Source organism: Diabrotica undecimpunctata, chromosome 8 (genome assembly GCF_040954645.1).
Source record: "Diabrotica undecimpunctata isolate CICGRU chromosome 8, icDiaUnde3, whole genome shotgun sequence".
Classification (NCBI taxonomy): domain Eukaryota; kingdom Metazoa; phylum Arthropoda; class Insecta; order Coleoptera; family Chrysomelidae; genus Diabrotica; species Diabrotica undecimpunctata.
The window spans coordinates 37099543-37126288 of record NC_092810.1 but is presented as its reverse complement, the minus strand read 5'-3'; the positions used below and the strand labels follow the sequence as shown (position 1 = coordinate 37126288).

The window sequence follows — 26746 nt, the reverse complement described above, 5'->3', positions numbered from 1 at the left end:
TTTACCTTAAATGATATTTTATAAGGCTTCAAGCTAACTGCAGAGTGCCTGATGACTTTAGCTTTTATATTATAACTTTTACTATTACTGATTTTAAATATATGCTCTTTCACGTGAAAATTTGATTTGCCAGTACTAGATTTTTCCCTTTCTTTTCCGTTTGTGGTTGAAAAGATATATTTTGATGAATTTTGAGAAACCCAGTTTTTAATACTACATTTATTTTGTAAATAAACTAAAAAAATATAATTAAAAAGTTAATTATTAATAATTGTCAATTTCGCATGTACTTAACAATGTCAAACATATGTCATATGTTTAACCTGAAAATTGGTAGGTCCAAAACTGTCAGATGAAGGCGGTAGGTGTCGTGTCAGTCACGCACGGAGCGAATACATCATATTAAAATATAAAAATAAAATAAATTGTTTAATCATTCACTTTTTCCTCTATAACGTCCATATTCTAATAGTATACTGACAAAATAACGTTACAATAATTCAATGCCTCAAATATCTGGATCGGAACTCGAATAAGTATCTTCTAGATCATCTTCGCTATCACTATCAGTGTCATCGTCGTCGTCATCATCATCATCCAAGTTAATTATCCCTTTCTCCGTAACTAAGTCCACTGCCGGTGCGCTTTTCATAAAAACTGTTCTGCCCATTTGGCATTTTCACATCGTGATTTCCATTCATCCTCTGGACATTTCTCAAAAAATTGATCACATAAAACCTCCAAATCTTTAAAGTTAAAACTTACATTCCGTTGTGCAACATAGTTTTTTATGGATGCCCAAACTAACTCAATGGAGTTTAACTCGGGATGGTAAGGTGGTAGTCTTAATACCGAATGTCCATTTTCCTCTAGAAATTTATCTATTTCATATGATTTATGATAGGGTTGATAAAATTTTGCAAAAGTGTATAGATCGGCTCTTAACATATCATCTGTAAATGGTATATTTTTCTTTCTTAGCCACTCTTTTATTTTTTTTTTGATGTAGTCGTTATATTTTTTTCACTTTGAACATTGTGGTATGGGGTATTATCAATCACTAATACACTTTATGGTGGTAAGTTCGAAATCAACATTTCCACTAGCCACTTTTTATAATTTTGAAAGTTCATCTGACTATGGTAATCACCAGTTTTTAAATTTGATTTAAATTTTAAGTAGGAATTTTTTATGAACCCCATTTCTCCTCCTGCATGAACTATTATTAACCTCTGTCGTTTAGAGATGTGCTTGCGCAAACCATCGTGAGAATCATCATTCCAACTTTTATTGAATATGTGACAAGAGTGGATGTATGTTTCGTCCATGTATACTATAGGACTATTTTTGTTTCTGTACCTCTTAATACTTCGCAAAAAACTATCCTTTTTTGTTGGATGTCAGGTTTTTCCATAAGCAATTTTTTCTTTGTATGAGTTTTTCGCCAACGAAAACCCATTTTATGTAATACTTTTTGTAAACTTTCATACAATTCTGTGTAATTAATTTCATTGACAAATTTCCTGTGTATGCCTCTCAACGTAGGAACTTTCTTTTCGTGGACGTGAAAATTTATTACAAATCTCCAAAGAATTTCCTTATCCATATTATTCAACTTAGTTTTGGTCGCACTTTTTTATCTTTTAATATTAGGTGTATGGAACGAATCACTTTCACCATCTTTAACTGATCTCATTTCCTTTGAAATTTGCTTTACAGAACCAACACTAACACCAGTTGCGCGCGAAACACGTTCTTGAATTTTCGTTAGTTCTATTATCGGATGTTTACGATGAACTTTTGATTTCAATTCCATTGTAACGGTACCGGATTAATAAGTCCTACACCAGTGTAATTGATATGCTTCTGATCTGTTTGCTTCTGCTAACAAATTGGAACTGAGTATATTCGGGCTACTGACGGATCCTTCCCATGATACAAAGAAAAGAGATGTTCGTTGTACCATGGATCCTTCCCTCCAAATTTATATTCTTGTCAAAACTCAGAGACATTGGTATTCTCGACGAGCTGTAAATCTGTCGACGTTAACTTTACCAATAAAAAGATACAAAATATAAAAGTTACAGTTAATAATAACCAAGTACCATAAACAAATACGGCAAAATACCTAGGTATAACATTAGATGTACAACTACGCTGGAAAGTTCATGTTAAGAAAAAAGGGAAGAACTTGAAATTAAATACAAAAAAATGTATTGGATACTTGGAAGAAAGTCTTCTCTATTCACATACAACAAGCTTTTACTTTATAAAGAAATACTACTACCTAGTTGGACTTATGGTAGCTAACTCTGGGGGTGTATTAAGAAAGGTAATATAGAGATAATCCAGAAATTTCAGAATAATTATTGAGAAACAATATGAATTTCTTGGTACGTGAGGAACAGCGAACTCCATAAGGACTTGGGTATGGAAATTGTGGTTACAATTATCAAAAAGACGGCTGAAAGTCATGAAAATGACTCCATAGGCATGTGAATGTTGAAGCAATCCAGCTCCTTGACAACACAAGTCTACTTAGAAGATTGAAGAGGACAAAGCCTTCGAATTAGTTTAAGTGACAGTGAAAAAGCAGAGCATGGTGCTTGTACGCGTGGTGCATGTTAATATTAGTGCGTTATTTATCAGATTAGATTAAGAGAACGCCATAGAGCAGGGATCCTCACTAGGATTTCTTTGAGAGCCTAATAGTTTGAATGAAATTTTCCTCAGGGCCGCAAGTACAAGTGGTGGTATGAAATAACTTTAAAACTATATGACTATAACATAAGTTTATTACAAGTTACGTAAAAACAATATAATTATAAATTATATGGACTGTTTTGCATGTAAAAAGTAGGGCAATGTCTTTTACTTGACTCCAGTAATGTCAAGCCCTGAATTTGTTAATTGTTTGAAGTCTACGGGCGAAATCTTTCACAGCTCTCTAAAATGGTATCTATGTTAGCAGGTTGGGAAGAAACTGAAATTCTTAAAATGTTTTCAACGTTCTCACTAGTTAGTCTAGATCTGTACTTGTTTTTTATGAACTTCAGCTTACTGAATGTAGATTCACAGACATATGTAGATGCAAAAATACACAAAATTTTCTGAGCACCATAGTCAATCAAGTTAGGAAATTTGTCATTTTCAACTGCTTCCCAAAACTTATAGTGAGCTTTTTCCTTCTTTTTTTTTTTCTTCAAAAATACTTATGAGCTCTGTATCATTCTGAAGATCAATTAACTCTTCGTATCCCTAAAATCCCTAGCTTCGTATTTAAAAATAGAAAGATGAGTTACATTTACTGTTGTTATTGCCCATGGATTTTATATATAACTCGCAAATTTTGTTTTACTGCCTAGAAGTCTGAGGGCCGCGAAAAATCGCTCCGAGGGACGCGGGCGGCCCGCGGACCGCGTAGTGAGTATGGCTGCCATAGAGTAAACTTTTGATTTCAAGCAACTCTAGTAATTTAGGATAGAATAAAATTGCTTATTGGTCACTTATGAGCAGATTGTAATCAAAATAACCAATAAAAATTGGCTATGCAAGGTCTTACCCGTAGAAATATGTATATAGAATCTTCATAATATATCCTACATTTTTTTAGGTTTTATTAACCGCTCACGGGCAAAAAATAACCACCTTATAAATTTCCGAAAATAAAAATTCATTCGAAGTTTTATGCACTGTTTCATATTGTATTCTCTTTTATTTTTAAAACAAAAAATAACCATCATTGCTTGACTCCTTAGCATAATTTATTTAATTAGAAGGCTGCAAAAGAAACTAGTAACTGTCTAAACTAATTATTGCGTCTGTCGAAAAAGTTTAATTGTGTGAAGTTAAACGAAATTGTCTAATATCGGGTATTGCCCTAAAACATCAATAAACGTTTGCATACGATTTGGAAGGGAAAGGAACAAATTTTAAATAAAAACTTAAGGAATACGTTCATATTCTTCACGAAGCATGTTTTGAAGTTCTGCAAGAGTTTCTGGCTAGCCTGGTTGACTTCTAACCCTAAGTTCATCCCAAAGATGTTCGATGATATTCAGATCAGTATTCCTACATCCCCCAAGTAATTTGTCACGATTCTTGCAGTATGCGGCCGTGCATTATCATGCATAAAGACAAAATTGTCCCCAATAAATGGGGATCCATCCTCTCCATAACGCTGAGCATTCAGGTGGCCATTGATGAAAATAAGTTCAGTTCGAGCTTCAAATGAGATTCCAGCCCAAACCATGACACCATCATCGCTAAACTTTCTTCTCTGGGACATATAAGCTTGGGTATATCTTTCATTTCTTCATATCTGAACCCTCTCTCCGCGATTCATCAGTAATCATCAGTGTTGATATTGTCGAGCAAAAATGAATCGATTCCTACAGTGTCTGGGTTGTAATTTGGGAACAATATCCGGCCTTTTAGTTATTAGTCCTCTCTCATTGAGGCTTCTTCTAACCGTTCTCTCACTTACATTCACATTTCAAACCTGCAGACGAATTGCAGTGGAATGGCGATTTTTTAAAAGTTCCATAACAGTAAAACGATCATCTGTTTGCGGGGTAACTCTCCTACGACCGGAACCAGGTCGGCGTGCGTATGTACCAGTCTCTATAAAGCGATGGAAAGCTCTCTGTACTGTAGTTCTCGGAATATCTTAAGTTTCGGATACATAAATTTGACTTCTTCCATCTTGTAGCAATGCAGTAATTCGAGCAACAACTACTATAGGTAACACCATATTTTAATTACTCACTAGTCCAAATCCACGTTTGAAAAGCTAAGTTACTATTTAATTAACTGTTTTCAGCTTAGAAGATAAACAGCGACTACATAAACAACCACATAATCGTCAAACTATAGAAAACAAGCATAAATGATCGCAATAAATATTTAAATTGAGACGCAATATGAAACAGTGCATAAAACTTCCAATGACATTTTATTTTCGGAAATTTATAGGGTGGCCACTTTTTTTGCCGTTCAGTGTAGTTTCTCTAATTTAAAAGTGCCAAGTTTTATCTATTAACATTGAAATTGTTTTATAATTTTTTTTATCTATATTAACCCTTTGACCGTTTAGTTGAGCATCGTGTAAGTTTAGTATAAAACCGATTAAAAACGTACGTTTTGAAACAGCTGTGTCGACGAAAATTCACCAAAGATGAAGATTACAGCAACATGTCTTACAGTAGTCTTTCTGTTTGTTTCTATAAGTGAAGCTTACATTAGAGATGATTCCAATACTATAAATACTGTACGGGTTTCTTCAAGTAAGTAGTCTTCATATATATTTTTTTTATTTTTCTTTTATTCTTCTCTTATATACAATTATTAAACACTAAGTAGACCGCAAGTAACAATTTTTTAAAGTTTTTGTTTTGTCCACTTGCTCCGCCACAGAAAATTTGTAGATGTTGAACAATTGGAGACAAATGATGCATAATAAAATCGAAAAAAAACGAACACACTTCATCTGATCCCTTTTTAGCAATAAACTCTGGATATGTATAAAAATAAGAATCAGCATTTGATAATACATGGATGTTAAAAGAGTTAATCGAGAGATGTCGGCGGTAATATACATCATTGGTGGAGATATTCGACATTGAATGATAGTAGAAAGAGAATATTAACAGGAAGTAGAACGTTATTGTCTATCATTCTTTTAATTTGGTTGTTGGTGGGTTGTTTAATTCAAAAAACATGTGGTTTAAGTCACTTTTAATCTGACATTCTTGACAAATATCTGAATCTAATATATGTATTTTAAATAAATGTGCAGGATAACATGCATGGCCAAATCTAAGTCTACCGATGGTATATACATATATAGTTATGTATTTGCAAGGGAGGATGAAATTCTTATACCAAGGTTTTTTTGGAATAATTGGTTGTATCAAACTGTATTGTGTTGTTAAAATACTACAGTAGGGGAGGTGGGCCTAAGACGGGATACTTTTCTTTTGAAATTTTCTGAAGCACAAGTATAAAGTCAAATAAGACTCATTTATGGTGCTTGTCTCTTATTAGTCAATTATGTAATACATTGTTATCAAACTTATGAATACTTCTGAAAAACGTAGTCAGAAAAAATTTATATTCAAACAGATGCACAGTTTCCCTTTTTACCTATAAGTGTTGGTAAAACAGGAAATAACATAGAGGTAAAACGGGATAAGAATTTTGCACAAATGATATATTCTTAAAGTTAATTTTTATAAAAAGAACTGAAACAAAAGATTATTAGACATTATTTGCACACATCACATACAAATGTGTCCTCGTCATCCTCGGCACCGGCGCAAGCGTCATGCGCCCATTTATGGCAACCAGAGCACCTTATCCAACCCTCGCCGGGCCTGTCTTCTAAGAAATTGTTGCAGCAATATAAACATGCGACGTTGACTTCTTGAGTTTCGGATTCACTACTGCTACTTTCCTTTTTCATATACTTCTTCCTTTTCCTTCTTGTAACTTGAATATTATCCAACTCCATTCACTTGTTTTTATTCTTAATGTTTGTTTCTGAAGACTGTTTATTTCGGCTACTGCTTTGAAGAGATTTAATTTTTGTATTAGCATTCATTTTTTTAACGCTCACTCTTTTATTTTTCCCTTCTTGCTCTTTGAAAGACTTCTCTAATTCTTCTTTGTAAGAGGTACTTGTGAGAATAGCCGCTTTACCTTTCTTCATCTTCCTTGTTTTTTTCGGTGCTACCTTATCTGCCACCTTTAGGTGGGGGGCAATTTTTTGAAGAGAACTATAGTGGTGAATTTTGCTAGTGGATGGTCTAATATTGTCTTCAACCGGAAAATAATTTTCCTCGGATTCGATTGAACCCAGTGGCTGCCCGATTTGTCCGATTTGTTCCACTGGCGTAACTTCCCTAGGAATTTCAATAGAATCTGTGCGTTCTGGGGTCTCTTCCGATAATACTGCGCTATCGTCTCCATTAGGCTCAGTTAATGGTCTCTCTGTAGGCAGAGAAGCTGCAAACATGTCATCTGTGAAGACAGTAGGGTTTACTGGATAAATTCCGGTCTTCTTGAACCCATTTATGGCGTTCAACCGTGTTGAAGCTTGTAGATAAGCATGGCCAAATAATGAACTAATTTAAGGTAGAGTTACACACTTGCCTGGATTTTGCCTCAGCCAAACTTCCACTTGTGCAGTATAAAAGGTACTTAGCGGTGCCATAAACGAAGCATCTAGTGGCTGCATACGGTGACTGCAGTGTGGAGGTAAACATAAAATTGTCACACCATTCTCCCTTGATTTTTCTATAGCGGCAATATTTTGAGTGTGGGTTTTGTGTCCATCGAGTATAAGTAATGCTGGATGGTCTAAAGACATAGAGGCTTGAGTGTGGATGAGGAAGTGATCAAACCATTTAGTGAATAGATCAATCTACATCCAGCCAGATTTATGTGTTACCCCCAAAGTTCCTGGTGAAACGCCATGCATAAAGTGCTGCTGCATATTTATCCTGAGAAAAATGATCATCGGTGGGATGAATATTCCACTAGCGCTCATGCAGATCACTGCAGTCGATAACTCACCACGCTCTGCTGATGTGAGTGTACCCACTTGTTTTCTACCTTTCAAGGCCACTACCTTTGATAGACGGCCTTGCACTGTTGTGATCCCCGTTTCGTCCACATTAAAAATTTGATTTAAAGTAAACTTCACCTTGAAGGGGCTCCAAAATATCAAAAAAAATGTGACTGCTTGTTTGTGGAAGCCTCGAGCCCTAGCTGCAGAAGTAGCTTCTGGCAATCGCAAAGAGAGCTTATGTCGCTGCAAAAACGAACGTAACCAGTGCCATCCAGCTAGTTTGGTGGTCTTGTTGAAATGATGTTCGATATTATTAATTTCAGCCAATTGGAATGCAAGTCTACGAATACTTCTTGTTGTTAATCCATATAACATCATTTCCATGTTTTTTGCATATTCTACTAACTTTTGTTCCAATTCAACCGGGAATGTTAACTTCCTGCTGCCAAGTTTCTTTGCGGTTCATTTTGCTACTTGATTTGTATCGTTAAATCTTCGTTCTAGTGTTGACTTGGGAACATTAAACGTTTTCGCAGCACTCAGAAAACCATGAGTACCATCTCGTACAGACTCAAGGGCTCTAGCCATCGACTCTTCGGACCACGAATTGTGGTTAGATTTCCTTTTATAATTGGAAGGCATCTGGAAATAAATGAAATCATATAAAAGGGATATGTAGGTAAAACGGTATATCCCGTTTTACCTACACTCTACGGCCACACTTTTAAATTTAGCGCGTAAGGACTGTGTGACACTGGCAGCAGAAGTTCATGCATGAAATCTAACCTAACCTTATCGAGTTCGCGTAAACACAGCAGCGACTGAATACTATGCGTTTTGCACATGCTAGGAACTTGTTAGGTTATCATAAATATCAGCTCGACCCTTTACATAAATCATAAAAAAAATAATACTTACGTTTTACTTGTAAAATTGCACCGACGACAACACACATAAACAATAACCGGTATGCGTCACACTTAGCCGTAGGAAAACTAAACTAGCGACATTGCCGTGTTGTCCAAAATAGCATTTCTCGTTTTACCTACATATCCCGTCTTAGGCCCACCTCCCCTACTTTTCCTAGTGTGCTTTCGAGTTTTTCATTTGTTCAGTTCTTGAACAAGCAAAATCATCTATAATGCAAGGTTCATAGTTGGTTAGTGTTCCATGAATGATGGAATTTTTAGCTAACTGGTCTACGTGTTCATTATATGTAAGTCCTAAATGTGCTTTGATTCACATCAATTGTATTTTTTTGGTGTATTTATTAATTTCAAATAAGCATTTTTTAATTTAAAAAATGTATGGACTAGAAGTACTACATGGTAGTTGCGGTTTTTGAATAGCTGTAAGTACAGATAATGGATCAGATAAAATTACTGCTGAACTAAGTATATGATGCAAATTTAACATAAATTAAAGCCTCATATATGGCTGCAGCTTCGGCACTAAAAATAGAGAAATTTGTGGGCAGCTTAAAAATTTTTTCTATCAATTTATCTGGAATATAAAAAGCACAACCAGTACCCTTTGAACTTTTAGATGCGTCTGTATAAATACAAATAGATTTTGGCCAATTTGTCAGATAGATGTTTAAAATAATATGTCTTATTAAAGGGTTCTCATGATAAATAGGTTGTATTATATGTACTTGATCCAGTAACTCAAAAAAATCTTTAAAATGTACCACTTTATTTGCAACTGTAAGTTCAGTATCTTTATTTTCAGTATTTCGAAAGCTTCGCATAACGGTGGAGAATTATTGTGCGTCCAATATTTATTTGTTAAGTCGAAATAATTTAAACTACTATCTTTATATAAACAAGTGTTGTAACAACGAACTTTAAAACTTTTCGGGCAAGTGGTTCCACAGCGGAACCACAAATTCATAAATTTCTAAAACCTTTCCCAGTAAACGCTTGCCGGAACCACGTTCAGACCGGTGTCCCCTACCATTTTGTGTTTTAGATCGCTAATGCGGCGACTTTCTCGGTGGCTTCAGTTTGTTTCAAGGAGCGGTAGATGTATGTTACCTTTTTACTTTTTGTCACGCATAACGAATTTTTTTATTTCAACTACGCAAATAAAAGATATGTCAGGTAAGTGGATCATAAATATATACATATTGATGTTATTTTAGAGTTGTTACAAAAAAGTTCTTATATTTTTTCATAAATATGTTGTTTTTTGCTTTCAAAATATGTGGTTCCATGTGGACCCACAAAGCCTATTATTAGCATAATATAAATATTTGTTTTTATTGTTTCAGGAAACCGTTTCTTTAGAGAGCTTGAAGCTCTGGAAGCTGATGAGGTATTTCAACTTATTGAAGAGATACCATCCGGAGAAGAATCAGAAGCTTCCGAAATAGATTCAGATGATGATGGACGAGAGGATGAACCTCCCGATGATACCAATGATGAATCATTTGTTATTGAAGATGATCTTCAAGAAATACAAAATACTGCGGAAAATGAAGACACTGGTACGGACATTGAAATAGAATCAAGTAATCAAGAATCAAGTGAAGACGAAACTGGAGTCAATAGGAAAAGAAAACTAACAAAAAAATACAAGACACAAATACACAAAACAAAGGTAAAAAGAAACCTAAGAATGAAGAAAAGGTAGTTGTTTGGTCTGATGATTCAAAAAAATTTGGTAAGAGTCCTTCAGTTTTTGTAAGTGATGTAGGTCCTAATGTGCCCGAAGAGATAGAAGAACCGCTGGATATATTTATGCTTCTTTTTTCAGAGGAGCTTTTGAATACATTAGTATTTCAGACCAACTTGTATGCAACCCAAAAAAATAAACAATATATTCCAACAACAAAAGAAGAAATGAAATGTTTCTTAGGAATCAATATTCTTATGGGTATAAAAAAAGATCCAAGCTACAGAGATTATTGGTCTGCAAGAACTGATTTACGGGACACCTATATATCATCTGCTATGTCTCGAAATCGGTTTGATTGGTTTTTGGGTAACATGCACCTAAATGACAACTTTATTGCTCCTAAAAAAGGTTCTAATGATTATGACAAATTGTATAAAATAAGACCAATGATAGATAGATTGACGGAAACATTTGATAAGTATTATAATCCCAGTAAATGCCAGTCAGTTGACGAAGGAATGATTAAGTTCAAGAGGCGAAGCTCACTACGACAATACATGCCGAAAAAACCGACAAAAAGGGGTTATAAAGTATGGGTGCGAGCAAATGAATCTGGTTTTGTTTCGCAATTCCAGATTTATACAGGTAAAACAGGTGATCTTGCAGAAAAAAGGTTAGGGGCTAGAGTGGTCAAAGATTTAACAAGTAGTCTTGCTGGTAAGTGTCATGAAGTGTATATGGACAATTTTTTTACTTCTTATCTACTCTTAGAAGAACTACGGGCCCAATATATATATGCTTGTGGAACAGCAAAGCTGAATACTAATTTTTTTCCCAAAGATTTCTCTAACGATAAATCAATGAAACGTGGTGACACATGTTGGAAAATTAGTAATGGGGGCATATTGGCAACAAAATGGATGGATAACAAATCTGTTCATTTCTTGAGCAATTTTCATAACCCTGAAGATATGCAGGAAATCTCAAGAAAGCAAAAAGATGGCTCCAAAAAAACTTTCACTGGTCTTACAGTAGTGACAGATTATAATAAACATATGGGTTACGTAGACAAATCAGATATGTACAAGGCTTGCTATGCGATAGATCGTAAATCTAAAAAATAGTGGCATCGAATTTTCTGGCATTTTATTGATCTAACAATTGTAAACGCATATATCATATTCAAAGAAAGATCTCAAACACCATCAGTTACTCTCAAAGTTTTTCGTTTAGCAGTATCTGCAGGTTTGATAGGTGCTGATCCTTCCACTCCCCAAAGAGGAAGACCAAGTTCAACAGCAGAAGTGCCGAATAAATTTAAAATTCAGGTTCCCATTGAAATACGCACCGACAAAGCTGCTCATATGCCCATTTATGGCAATAAAGTTCGATGTGCTCACTGTAGCACTAGAAACCAACCTCATAGAACTAGATGGCACTGTTCCTCATGTAAAGTTGGGCTTTGTCTCACGGATAAATCTAATTGCTTTTCAAGTTTTCATAAAAAATAAAAATAACTTTTTTGAATTCATACTTATTTTCCTGTGGTTGTAATTGTTTTTGTAGTTTTCATGCGAAATAAATAACTTTTTTTAATTCATACTTATTTCCCTGTGGTTCCACCATGGAACCACCTCCAAACTCCAAAAAGTTGTCATAAAAAAATATTATTTCCAATTTTTGGTGTTAAATTTTACGATAAATAACACAATTTTTGTTGAGAAATACATTTTAATGCAAATAGCATAATTCGGGCTGCAAAGGGTTAAGGAGAAATTTTTGACTGAGATATTCTCTACCAAATTTACTGGGCGGTTCCATTGTCTCAACATAAAGTGGTTCAATAGGGGTAGATCTCATAGCACCCATGTAACACTACAAAATTGTGTTTATAAAAACATCTATACGACCTAAAATATTGTACTAGCGGATCCGTAAAGTTCAGAGCCATAATCTGTAATGGACCAAAATAGAAGACATGTTTCAACATCTGCACTCCACCATATCTTCTTCTTAAAGTGCCTATCCGTTTCGGATGTTGGCGATCATCACGGCTATCTTTACTTTATTTATTGCAGCGCGGAACAGTCAGTGGTAGTCGTGTTATACCACTTTCGTAAATTTTGAAGCCAGGAAATGCGTCTTCTTCCCGGTTCTCTCTTACCATTTACTTTCTCTTGGAGAATCAGTTGGAGAAGGCCGTAACGTTCTTGATTTTTCATTACATGTCCTAGATATTCCAACTTTTTAGTTTTGACGGTCATGAGAATTTCACATTCTTTCCCCATTCTACGCAAGACCTCCACATTAGTAACTCTGTCAACCCAGGATATACGTAAGATGCGCCCATAACACCACATTTCGAAAGCTTCGAGCCGATTCATAGATGCAACAGTCAGTGTCCATGCTTCCATTCCGTAGAGCAGAACTGTGAATATGTAGCAGTTCAATAGACGGCATTTTGTTTTTAATGATATGTCTCGACTGTTGAAAATGGTTCTCATTCTAACGAATGCCGCTTTTGCTTTTATTATTCGCTGTTTAATTTCTGTTGAGTGGTCCCATTGGCTATTTAAATTGGGGCCTAGATATGTATATTGCTCGTCTCTTTGTTTCGATATTCTGTTGGTTGATTGTAAGTTGAGCGTTTCGTATTGGTTTTTTACTAATTGTCATAAATTTGGTTTTCTTTATGTTAAGAGCTAGTCCGTATCTGTTGCTGACTTCTGTTATGCGATTTGTTAATATCTGTAAGTCATTCAGATTATCGGCAAAAACTATACTGTCATCTGCATATTTAATGTTATTCAACCATTCACCGTTTATTAGTATTCCTTTCGCACAACCGTCTAAAGCTTCCTTAAATACCCATTCAGAATAAATGTTGAACAACAATGGAGACAAAATACAGCCCTGTCGTACTCCACGTTCTATTGCAATTTTATCAGTTAACTGGTCTTCTATTTTGATTTTGGCCGTTTGATTGTAGTAAATGTTTCTGATAATTCTAAGATCTTTGTTGTCAATTCCAATTTCTTGCATTAGAGTCATTAATTTGTCATGTTTTACTCTGTCAAATGCCTTCTGGTAATCTATAAAGCATACTTTTATGTCACAATTTACATCCCTGCATCTCTGAAATAGCACCTGTATAGCAAAAAGGGCCTCCCGTGTTCCCAGAGCATCACGAAATCCGAATTGTGTTCTTGTTAGTTGTTCCTCACATTTTGTATATATTCTTTTGTGAATGACCTTTAGAAATGTTTTAAGTAAATGGCTCATAAGGCTTATGATTCTATAGTCTTCCCACTTTCTTGCGTTGGGTTTTTTTGGAAGATTTATAAAAGTTGACACTAACCACTCTTGGGGAACCACGCCCGTATCATATATACTGTTAAATATATTTGTCAACCATTTTATGCCATCATAGTCCATAAGTTTTAAGAATTCTGAGTGAAAATTATCAGGGCCTACTGCTTTACCATCTTTGGTGCTTTTGATGGCATATTTTACTTCTTCGACTGTAAATGGTGGTCCAGATTCGCAATTGGTGTTTGTTGTAATACCAGTGTTACTTGGTATATCTTCAAAAGTTTTTTCTACGTATTTAATCCAAATATCTCTTTTATGCTCTATTTCCAGTACTATGTTTCCCTGATTATCTGTCAGGAATCCAGTGTTCTTGTGTTTATATAAGCCTGCCGCTCCTTTAATCTTTTTATGGAGGTTAAATGAATCATGTTTTTGTTGTACTGACTCTATCTCTGTTACTGTTGTACTGACTTAGAGCTAAACCATTTTTCTTTTGCTATTTTAATAGCCCTTTATATTTCATTATTTATGTTGTTGTAGTAATTCTTATTATCTTTAGCGTTTCTTCTGTCTTCCATCATACATAGAATCTCCTCCGTCATCCATTCTTTTTTATTTGTTTTTTCAGGTTTTAAGTATTTCTCTGTTATTTCTTGACTTACTTTGTGCAAATTTTCTAGTTCTACATCTGTGTTATCTGTTTCTGTACGGGCCCATGGTTTTTCTGTACGAGCCCACGTTTTTTCTTTTAGGCGTTTTTGTACCTTTTCCTTTACTGTTTTATTTTTCAGTTGGTTAATATCGTACTTCATAATTTTTGGTCTTTGAATTTTCTTTAAACTAAGTTTCATTTTGGCGATAAGTGGATTGTGGTCCGAATTTATGTCGGATCCCGGGTACGCTTTAACAGATGTTATAGAGTTTCTAAATCGTTTGTTAATAAGAATATAGTCTATTTGATTTCGTACTATGTGATCTGGAGTATCCTGGGGAGATTTCCACGTATATAGTCGTCTTGGAGGAAGATCATAAAAGGTGTTTGTTACTACGAGCTGTTGTTCAGTTGCAAATTCAATCAAACGGTCTCCGCGTTCATTACGTTCCCCTAGACAAAAGGATCCCATTAAATTTCCACTTTGTCCTTTGCCAACTTTGGCATTAAAGTCTCCCATTATTAGTATTATTTCGTTTTTCCGAATCCTTTTGGCAATATTAGTAAGGTCATTGTAAAATTCTTCTATGATTTCTTCTGGGGCGTCCGCTGTAGGAGCGTATACTTGAATAATGTTTGTTTTTATGGGAGTTGTGTTTAGCTGAACTAAGAGCATCCTTTCTGATACAGGTACAAAGTGACTTACACAGTTGGCGATTTTATTATTCATAATTAGGCCCACTCCATTTATATGTTCGTTCTTAAGATTTCCTGAGTAGAATATTTTGTGATCTTTGATAACTCGGTATCCCGTATTTGTCCAGCGCATTTCGCTTATTCCCATGATATTAATCGAGAGTCTTTCCATTTCTTGAATGGCATTATAGATATTTCTCGCCTCGTACATTGTTCTAACGTTCCATGTACCTATCTTTATGGCTGTTCGCAATACTCTTAGAGATCCATCATCTAGAATGTAGTTTGGTTCGTGAGGATTTCTCTTGATAACGACCTGGAAGGCCTCACGGTTTGAGCTAGATTTACCTTCCCTGCCGGATCTTGAATTCCGATTTTCATGATCAGTAGTCGGAATCTTAAAGTTTTTTATCACCATGATAATTGTACTAGAGATACTTACAAGAAGTCTTTAATGCAGTGGTTTCTCCTTGCCTTCTGCATCCTTATGCCGTTCACTAAAAGTCTTAGTTCCTCCGCCTTCGAAGCCGATTTCTCAAACTCCAGGACAAAAGAGTGCCCTAAGATCGCAGTATCACAGCCGCTTAACTCATAATGTGAGTGTCTCCTGTGAGTATCTGGAATTAAGCCTACAGGATTTTTACTTCCCACAGCCTTAATCCAGTAATGACATTACTGCTGCCTAATGTCATATCCTCAGTTGATCCGCGGGTACTTATTTGGCAATGCCTTATTCGTACCTGTCCTGCATATCTGCATTAACTTTCCCTATCAGCCATATGGGACGTGCCGTGTCGAGGTTGAGGATATCCCCCGCCCAGTCTGTCTTCCGTGAAGTACAGAAGAGCCCCTACTCAGTTCGGAGCTCCTCCTCCACGAAAGCGGAGACCGGCCACGGAAAAAAAATGTTTATATCGGTCGTATAGATGTTTATAAAAACGTCTATACGACCTAAAATATTGTACTAGCGGATCCGTAAAGTTCAGAGCCATAATCTATAATGGACCTGATATAAGAACGATAAAATAGAAGACATGTTTCAACATCTGCACTCCACCATATAAGATAATAAATTATTTTAAAATGACATTACATATGGTATTTGGTGAGATAATAAAAATTTGTCTTCGTCTCCTGTGATTTTTTTTTGTTTTGTGTAGTTAAGCAACACATTTTAATCGTAATATTTGTTTTTCTCTAAATATTTTTGATTGCTACAATGTGATATTCTATTTTAATTATTTTTAGAACCTCAATGGGAAAAAAACTTCGAGAATGGAGGACTATCGACTCTGCCATTACTTCGTTTTGAAAATAAACTCTATTATTTGGGCCTTCACGTAACGGTAAAGAACTTTAAATATTTCATAAAGGGCTCTTATTTTTTATCGATACAACTTTTTCATTATTTTTATTTGTTTGTAGGAGAGTTGGATAAATGCTATAACATTTTGTGAAACCCTTCAGATGAAACTGCTATCAATTAATTCAGCAAGAGAGAATGAAAAAATCGGAAAGTTCGTAAGAGAACAAGGTAATACAATTTTCGATATAATTATAGTCTGTCCGGAAAGTATCCGGAAAAAAGAAAGCAGAATTATAATTTTACGGTATTTATTTCTATCACTTGAAATATAAAATTTTAACAAATAATTCATTTCATTTACTTATACAACCTCCATTTAAATCTAAACACTTAACTTAACGTCCGGGTACACCCGAAACTAGATCAAGGCCATAATTTTAGGTAATGGTATTCCAGGCCTGTAAAACTGACCGAATCAAACCTTCTTTATCTCGTGGCGCTGCTCGTTCCACTTCAATCTTCATCAGCCCCCATATGTTTTCAATGGGGCTAAGATCTAGAGATGCTGCTGGCCACGGAATTGTTGCCAATTCGTGTTCTTGCATCCAAGCTTGAGTATAAGCAGAAGTATGGCATCTTGAATTATCTTGCTGAAAACGCTACCCCTCTAGATATAAAACATAAGCCGTTTCAAGAAGAAAACCATTTAGGATGTCACAATATTTCGCACTATCAACAGTACCATTAACTATACAGAGAGGTGTAGCACCACGCTGAGATATTGCTCCCTAAACCATTATTTTATTGGGAAATTTGAAAATTTTAACGGTAACATTTTCTCTTGATAGGACTTTTAGATTATTTGCACCAAGCTGGAAACAACTTTCATCAGATATAAAGACATTATTAAAATTATCTTCTCGAAAACGTTGACAAAAATCTATTCTTCGTTGCCATTGCAGAGGTGTCATTGTAGGGATTTTTTTTGGATTCCTTGATATTTAGCCTTGTTTTTAAGTGACAAGCGGACAGTTTCTGCGCACACTTTTATCTTCGTTGATTTCCAAATCTTTTCGCTAATTTTCGAAACCCTAGGGGCGGATTTTGTCGTCCTTAAGCCACTAAAGCATTTAAATTGTTTCTGTGAATCTTACGCGGTCTACCCAAAACTGGTGTATGTCTCATATATATGCCATTTTTAATCCTCTTTATTGTCTCAGACACTGCACTTTTTCCGAGTTCAGTCAATTGCACTAATTTTTTAACGTTTCGGACACTCTTTCTATACAAATATTCCACCACTTTTCTTTTTTCTACTTGCGACATTATTTCACAAATCTTAAGTCTGTGTACAAACAAAACTATTTGACAGATGGTATTGTCATGCGATTTTGTCCATAACCTACTATCGGCAAAACCTACTTGATGCATTACTTTTGTCTTAAAATGTTACAAAAAGGAAATCTATTAAAATTAGGAAAAATATAAAATTCCGGATACTTTCTAGACGGACTATATATACTGCAAATAAATTAACATTTTTGATTATAAAATTAAGTCTTAAAAAAGTGAGAAATTTTGTATATTAAGGTTTACCTTTCGAGATGCGGCTTTTACACATTAAAATCACATTAAAATCATGCCAAATTTTTGTTACAGTCCTTCATTTAACCATGTTTCATCTGTATATGTTTTTTTATCTTTTTTAACATGATTTCTTCTCTTTCAATAATGGTACTATTCTTCTTTCTCTTCAAATACCTAAAGTTCATTTCACGTAAAGTACGTAACAAAACGCGTCTTGATATTTTCGGAATATTTTCATTAAATTTTTTATAGTTGGTAATATGGACGAGAAGCATTTTTATACTTGATAATTCCTTTTTGTAATAAAATTCTTGTACTTTGATTAATAATCTGTTTGGTTGAATCATCCAATTTCATTTGTTTCCTTCCTCTTGAATCAACCTTTAAATTATTATTATCGTTTGTTTTATCGTCTGTTTTAATTACTCTGTACACATTAGCTTCGGAAACTTTTGTCAAATTTTGAAATTATTCGTCACTATTTTATAACGTTACGTTGTAACATCGCTAACGGTGTATAATTGTAATTCATCGCTATGAATTTCATTGTCATATTAAATTATTTAGTCACAGGAGCTATCGAGACTTTTCCCATAATTGTTGTTGTGTTTGCCTTAACATTTTTTTTTGTTCCATTTCGAGCTACCTTCTCTCGACACTCTAGAATTCCAGGTAGCTACTCCATCTTGTTTATGTTCATTTAAAAAAATGTATTTATAAATTCAAGAATTAAAAATAATTTTTCGGTTTCGTATACTATAATTTGCTATGCAGGTCAACAGTAGAAGAGAGTGGAGCTCCTTCAGATATAAAAATTTGAACTGTCATATCACTCTAAATACCTCACCAAATAAAGAAAGAAAATATTCATAAATACATTGTTTACCCAACTTTCACTGTATATATGCTTTTAGTATTAAACTCTATACTTGTTGTAAAAAAAATCAAAACCACTTTTTCAAAAACGTCTAAACGGAGAATGGGACAGCTTCAGACACAATTGAAAAAATGACAACCTCATATAAATGTTTTAAAAATTATTTATTACAATATTTAAAACTATATTATGATACTTAATCAAACCCCTAATGCATATTGAAGTTTTCCAATGAAACTGAAAAAGACAATAATAATTTCTGTCGCTTTGTACCCTGCTCAGAAGGAGTTGGCAAAGGGCTACCATTTCTGATAAAGAATTACTAGAGATATCTGGTACGATGGGGTAGAAAAATTTATAATTTAATTTAGATTACATTCTCAAAAATGAAATTTCAACATCCCCAATATCACATTTAGCAATTATTCTCCCAACATAGTACACATCTTTTTTTTAAAGTCCGATATTTAACCAGCACAAAATCTTCAATTTTCAATTCACTCCTGCCAAAATTTTGCCGTGGTTCTTCTAATACTTTATCATCACAGTTTTTGCCATTTTCATCATCAATTGTCTTCTCATTCTTCTCATTTTCAAAAAGTAGTTTTCTTTTCGTAGATTTAGTACGTTCAGCATTAGAATTGGTGGTTTTCTTTGTTTTTTTATTGATCTGTTTTTCTGCCAGAAGAAGCTTTTCTGGGGTGTCAGTTATTATTCTGCTTTTCCACTTTTCTCTTGGTTTATTGGAGCTAGTATTGAGTTTCGATTTTGGATATCCTCGTATCTCCCCAGGACTTAAATAACAGCCAGGCTATTGAGAAGGCATAGGCGTAGAGTTTTGGCAGCTTGATGTTGATGGAGTGTCTATTGGTTGCTGAAAGTTTTCGCTTGAAAATTTGAGAGATGAGGGTGGTTTTTCCGATTCTAAAGTTGGTAGACTTGCAGCTAGTTGGCATGTTAGAGGTTCATCAGGAAGAGTTTCATCTGGAGGATTAGGTCTTTCACTAACCAAACCTGGAGCAAACATATCGTCGGTAAAAATGTGCCAGTCAACTGGAAATATTCCTATTTTTTTTTAAAGAATTTATAATGCTCTGTGGTAACATGGCACGACCACGTGATAGATTCCAAAACGTTGGCCTGGGTTAGACTTCAACCATGAATCAATTGCAGCATTATGATACGTTTTATAAGGTTTCATCAATCCCACATCCAGTGGTTGCATCATGTGGGTACAATGGGGTGGAACTGTTAGAATATGCATGCTATTAGCTCTTGCTAGTTCTATTGCCTCAATTGACAAGTGGCTCTCATGATTGTCGCAAAATAGAAGCATTCTTCTCTTTTCAAAGGAACCTAAACATTTTGTAAAGTGCTGCATCACATAAACGAAATTGCAAGTGGTCATCCAACCTGACTGATGAGCCAAACGCAAGGTCCCGTGTGGGACTGTTTTGGAAATGTTAATTATCCTAAATCTTATCTTCTAATAAAAAACAGATCTTACCTTCAATTCAAAAATTTGACTTTCAACTACCAAAAACTAACTTTTCACTTTATGACATGAACCCTTTACTGCACTGCTCTACAGACTTAACTACAATATGAGTAGTAATGGAATGTTTTGATGTCAGTGTTGCTAACCCTAGTCCTTAAATTTACCCACAATATCAATGTCTGAAGCTGCACCCTGTCTGAAGGAGCCCCCTTCTCCCCTACAGGGTAAACTAAATGCTGAAAATATAATGACCTGTATTAGGGTGCTATCTGGTACAGAATATATAGCAATTATGCCAATATTATATGTGTGTGATTATCAAATATGAATTTAAATTAATTAAATAAAAAATTAAGTGAAAAATGATTTAGTTAAATTGAAATAAAATAAATATTACTTATATACCAAAGTATGTAAGTAATATTTTTAGCATTAAGGTAATATTTATTTAATTTCAATTTTACTAAATCATTTTTTACTTAATTTTTTATTTAATCAATTTAAAATCATATTTAATAATCACACACATATAATATTGGCATAATTGCTGTATATTCTGTACCAGACAGCACCCTAATACGGGTTATTATATTTTTAGCATTTAGTTTACATTTACCGTTGACCTGAAGATGCATAGCAAATTATAATATGCGAAACCGGTCGTTAGTGGCAGAATAAATTTATATAATATTCAAGATTTCAAGAATTCAAATTTTTTGTTCATTTATAGGTATCCATAATCGATATTGGATTGGGGGAGCAAGATTCATAGATGACCGTAAATATTTGTGGATACCTTATGGAAGAGAAATTGACTACAGCAACTGGCCCCCCGGTCATCCAGTACAGAATGCTCATAAGTGTATACTAGTGCAGATATTCGGCGCCCAGCTCAATTGGGTTGAGGGAGACTGCAACGTGCCACTAAATTTCATTTGTGAAAAATATGTGGAAAATTGGGGCCCTACGGGGGCTTTATGATTTTTGACATTATTTTGAACGCAACTAACTAATATTTTAAGAAAAGTATTAGATGTGATATTTAACACAAATTATTTTGTTAAATAAAAATTTTTTATAATTAAAAATTCATAATTTATTGGTTTGATTTCGATACCACACAGACAGTAGAAATAAATAGTTCTACATTTGCCACAAAAAACACATAAAACATATTACCAAGAGACAAAAAACCTCATGTAATACAAAGATCAGTAAGTATGATTTGGGATAACTTTCGCCAAACTAATTCATATACAAATAACTTAAATTTATGGAAAAGTGAAACATTTAGAAAGAATATGGCCTAAATATAAGTTTTAATGGACCTATTATCAAATATACAGTAATACAATGCCAGGTTTTAGTGGTTATTGGTTATAAAGTACTGGTTACAGGCCCAGATAACGGAGGGGGATTGACGGGTAAATGACACAATACAAAATAGGTCTGTTTTAGAGTGAATTGAGGTACACATACAGTCTTCTCATCAGAAAAGTTGCAGATCCTAATTGAGCAACAAGAATGACCTTTTCAACACAGCCTGCATCCAAGTAAACCCTCAAAAAATGTATTTGTTTGACTGCGTCATCGGAAGGAAGCTGCCTTTTTGAAAAAATCAAAGTTTGGGTTTTATTGAGGTTTAGAAGCAATTTATTTGCTGCAAATCATTGTTCTGCATAACTTGTGCTCGTTGTGATACTTATATGGCTGCATTAACATCATAATCTTTGCAGGTAATAGTAGTGTCATTAGCAAAAGAATGAATTGGTATTGGTGAGGTCTGTCTGTGGAAGATCTTTAATCTTCTTCAGGTGCCATATCAAAATTATTTGACGTTGGCGATCACCATTATGATGGCTTCTCGATCTTCTGCCACATAGAACAATTGTCCTACATTTGCAATTAGAACCTATTCAAAAATGTTTTATAACCAAGAAATCTGATTTTTTCTACACCTCTACGGCCTTCTATTTTGCCTTTAAGGATCAGTTGTAGTATTCTATATCGATTTCCCCTCACTATATGTCCCAGGTAAGACATTTTCCGGTGTTTAACAGTCTTTAGCAATTCTATATCTTTGTTGACCCCCCTTAGTACTTCTTCATTAGTTTTTCTTGCTGTCCAAGTGATCTTCAGCATAGGTCTATGAATCCATATCCACATTTCTGCTCCATACACAAGTATAGATCAAATATAGCACTATTCTTTGTCTTAGTTCTGAACTAAGATGATTATTGCAAAGAAATGTCTTCATTTTCATAAAAGTAGTTTTAGTCATTGCTATTCTTCGTTTTATTTCTATGTCTGGATCTAGTTGGTCTGCTATGACAGTTTACAAATATGTAATTTTGTGAACTTTTTCAACTTGGTCTTCATTTAATTTAAGTTCTGTATCTGGATGTATTCCGACTAAAGACTGAAAATTGGAGTCTACTTCGTGAATACAATGAAGAAGAACTTGGAGCCCTTCAATATTTTCTAAGAGAAATACTATATCGTCCGCGTATCTAATTACATTAAGTAGTTCCCCGTTGATTTTGATTCCATCTGGCTGTCTCTCAAGTGCCTTTTTAAATAGCTGATCTAAGTAGACATTTAATAATTTTGGGGACAAAATGCAATCTTGTCTGACTTCTGGTTGAAAAAAAATTATTTTAGTATCATATTATAGGCCAATATCACTCCTTTCTATAATATCAAAGGTATTTAAGAAATGTGTTGCACCAATGAAGTATTTTGAATCCAAAAATGCTTTAACAAATAGTCAGTTTGGTTTTAGAAGGGGTCTATATACAACAAAGGCCATCATGGACCTAGAAATGAAGATTCAAGAGGCTTTTGAGTAAAGCTGTTATCTGTCGGCTACATTCTGTGACCTGAGTAAAGCATTTGATTGTGTTTCACGTGAAATGTTCCTCAAAAAATTGGAGAGATATGTGTTTGGGGTACTAGCATTGAAATGATCTCAAGCTATCTCTCCAATAGAAAGCAGAGTGTGCAGGTGGGTGGAATAAGGTCGGCAGAGAGAGCTAGAAGTATCGGATTACCCCAAGGGTCACTATTGAAACCACTTTTATTTCTAATCTATATTCATGATCTATATTAATATTATTCTATGTATATTATAGAATATTAATCTATTAATATCTATATTAATGATCTATGATCAAATCCTAGACATCTTACAGAAGCTTAATAAACATGAAATTTTATATATTATAGGACACTTCAATGCAAAAATTTTTGAAGGTCAACGAGGTCAAACTGTAGGTTCTTATGATCATGAGCAACCTAACGATCAAGGACAGAGATTTTGTACTTAAAAAGCCTCATTTGATGATGGCAGCAACCCTGGGTCTTCAAGAAACCAAATAGACTACACATTTGTAAGTATGCGCCTCCAAAATGACGTCAAATAGGCACTACATTTCCAGGAGCAGATATTGGATCGGATCACCAACCCCTTGTGGCAGATATTAAACTAAGGTTAAAACAAATCCAACGACAAAAAAAAACCATTATAGTTAATTTTGACGATATAAGCATAAAAGATAACATTAAAAAAAAATTTAACAATAAAATAAAGAACATCGTAGAACAACTAGAAGAACCAGAGGAACTGTCGAATGAATTTAAAAACGAAGGTAACAAAATCTTCACAATGATTATAGAAACAACTTACGGATGACAGAAAACATCTTGAAATTGATGGAATAACGTCGACTTATAAAAAACGAGTTCGCTGAGTTCTAGTTGACAATAACAACCAAATTATTGTAAATGAGAACGAAATAATCCTACCAAAATTGTACTGACGGCTCAGAAATGATGAAATCAGATGTAGAACACGCTTTAAAAAGTGCTAAAATTAGGAAAAGTTGTGATTGTAAGCAGGCCTGGACATCGTGCAGAAATTCGTTGAGTTAGAGGATTCCACACACGCTATTAGTTTTGTTTTAAAATATTTTTTGGCAACGCTGCTGTTATTAAAAAATTTAATTTTTCACATTTATCACTTTTTATTTTTTTCCACAAGAAAATTTACAGTTCAGTAACAAAAACTTTGCTACATTTATAGGAAAAAGCCTTAGATGTACTTAAGTAAAAATAATGTAATCATAAAAAGAATTAGTTTCAAACTAAGAACATCTTTATAAGTGGCTCCTTCTTCGTTTTAATCAGTGTATTATACATTTTATTAATGAGTATAAAATACAAAAACAACACTAAATCAATTGATCATCGTTAGAAGTTACTGTTATGTCTTCTTAACAACTTTTTTATTCAACTTTATTAACAGTTTTGTTGAAGGTCTTCGTGTTTAAATAATTAGAATTTCGTTTTATTTGTAAATAATTAGAAAATGATTAATAAATTTACTAAATGCCAGTTTGCTTAAAAAAAGAGCGTGGTACTTTTTAAAAGAGCCCCGAACCACACAGGGAATGCCGACAGAAGCGAATACTTCTTATAGCCTGTTATTGTTATATGTAAGTTAATGCAATTTTATGTCTGCTTATTACTGAATTATTAATATTTTTTATAATAATACTACACATTTAAGTTTTAAAAATTTAAAAAATCTTAATTTTTTTCTTTCAAAATTTTGTTTATGTAAGTACTTATTTTAGTAATTTTCAAAATTTGTTAAATATAATATGGAAATTACTCATCATTATATTTATAATGATTTATTCATAATGATTTACTTATAATTCATAGTTATTTATAATTATTTAGAATTTTTTATAATTTTATTTAAGTTTATATACTTAATTTTGATTAATTTTATTGTATTTCATTTAATTTTATTTAATTTTGTTTAATTTTATTTCATTTTATTGAGTTTTATTTAATTTTACTTAATTTTATTTAATTTTAGGCTCGAAGAAAATGAAAATGGTAATGGAAACGAAGATAAGGCTTACGAAGATGTTCAGGATGGGGAAGATATTCAGGTTGTAGAAAATAATCAAGATAAAGAAGAACCACGCGTTAAGCTTTGCAGACGATCAAGTAGTGATTGCACAAGACCAAGACGACCTCAGCTACATGATGAAGAAACTACAAGAAGAATATACCAAGAAGACATAGACGATCTACAGATTGATGACAACGTAACAATCAAAGGAAAGGATAAATTCAAATACTTGGCGTTTATAATCACAAAAATCGGCAACAACAGAGAAAGAAATTACACAAAGATTAGGACAAACAAGAACAGCGATCCGACAACTTAACTCAGTATGGTGGGATAGACACCTAAATATGAAGACAAAAACACAGGTTTATAAAACATTAGTGCGAAGTATTATGACATATGGGGCTGAAATTGGATCATAAACAAGAAAAACAGCAGTTAGATAGTAGCAACAGATATGGAATGTATGCGAAGATGCTGCAGAGTTACAAGAATGGATAGGAGAAGTAATGACGAAATAAAGCAAAGAACATCAATAGAAACACACATATATAGAACAAAAAAGACTAAAGTGGTATGGACATGTAAGAAGAACTAGCGACAGTAGACGGATAAAGATAATAACCGAATGAAGCGCCATAGGAAAGAGGACGACCCCGAAAATCCTGGAGGAACGAAGTAGACGACAGCATGAGTAAAAGAGGCCTAAACGATGGAGAATAGGACAACAGAGAGAGATGAAAACGGTTAAGCGAGGGAAGGCAGTGAATACTATAGAATCCCTGAATATATACATATAAGAAGAACCACGACATATCAGCCTAATAAATGGATCATCCAATATAATAACCCCTGTAAATAGGCCACATGCAAAAGCTGCTCCTAAGAAAAACCTTAGGAAAAGCAGAAAGAAGCTACAGTCAGCAATAACAACAGATTCCCTCATAAAAGATGCCATAGAGGAACAGCATAAAGAAAGATTGGCTAAAAAACACTTTCAGATGGGAAAAGCAGAAAGCTAAAAAAGGTATATGTCAAATTTTTAATGACGACATTAGTTCGAACAGTGATGTTAGTGAAGAGATTTGCAACGATTCTAGCGATTCAAAATTCAAAATCACGACTATGTTATAGTAAGATAGTCAGGTTATTAAGATAAGTCGAGATGAATATAATATCTCTTTCATGAAGAGAGTTTTCCACGACAAACCCGATGCAGATACCGTAGAAGCAGAAGATATTTTACTAAAGCTAACCCCTTCTTTCATTAGTGGAAGTACAGCTAGAACTGCTCGCCAGTATATGTTTCTTGTGACTTGTTTCCAATTTAAAATAGAATAAAAGTGTTTTAAGTAAAAGTGAATAAAAATCCCACTATGGACCACAATGATTCCCACAGTGGACCATATAGTGGTAAATAGTGGGACTAGTGGTCCATAGCGGGACTTGTTGAATAGTATTTATTATAAATAAAGGATTACTTGAAATTAATTTTAGTTTGCTTCCTTACATCAATACCCATGCATAGGTACCCTTACTATAATTTACAAACGTTTAATCAAGGTGCTATATACACTTTTGAAAATGGATCAGTTTACCCAAATTTGATTTGATTTTATTAAATTTTTTAAAATTTTATTTATTTTGTATAATTTTAGTTATTTTTATGTAATTTAATTTTATTTGACTTAACTTTACTTAATTT

The 26746-nt window shown here is 34.0% G+C and overlaps 1 protein-coding gene across 1 annotated transcript; it reads left to right on the top strand.

Moving 5' to 3' along the window:
- The first annotated feature begins 5105 nt into the window (after positions 1-5105).
- LOC140447444 (C-type lectin mosGCTL-7-like) lies at positions 5106-21216 on the top strand. Its single transcript, XM_072540092.1, has 4 exons — positions 5106-5285; positions 16098-16195; positions 16275-16383; positions 20848-21216. Exons 1-4 carry the CDS (start codon positions 5177-5179, stop codon positions 21096-21098), a joined length of 567 nt encoding a protein of 188 aa, XP_072396193.1. The 5' UTR covers positions 5106-5176; the 3' UTR covers positions 21099-21216.
- The last annotated feature ends 5530 nt before the right edge of the window (positions 21217-26746 follow it).

Bases quoted from the DNA above. Each gene is read 5' to 3' on its own strand.
- LOC140447444 (XM_072540092.1), top strand. From the start codon at position 5,177: ATGAAGATTACAGCAACATGTCTTACAGTAGTCTTTCTGTTTGTTTCT. The intron at 5,286-16,097 runs GTAAGTAGTCTT...AATTATTTTTAG, and splicing joins TACTGTACGGGTTTCTTCAA to AACCTCAATGGGAAAAAAAC. The intron at 16,384-20,847 runs GTAATACAATTT...GTTCATTTATAG, and splicing joins AAAGTTCGTAAGAGAACAAG to GTATCCATAATCGATATTGG.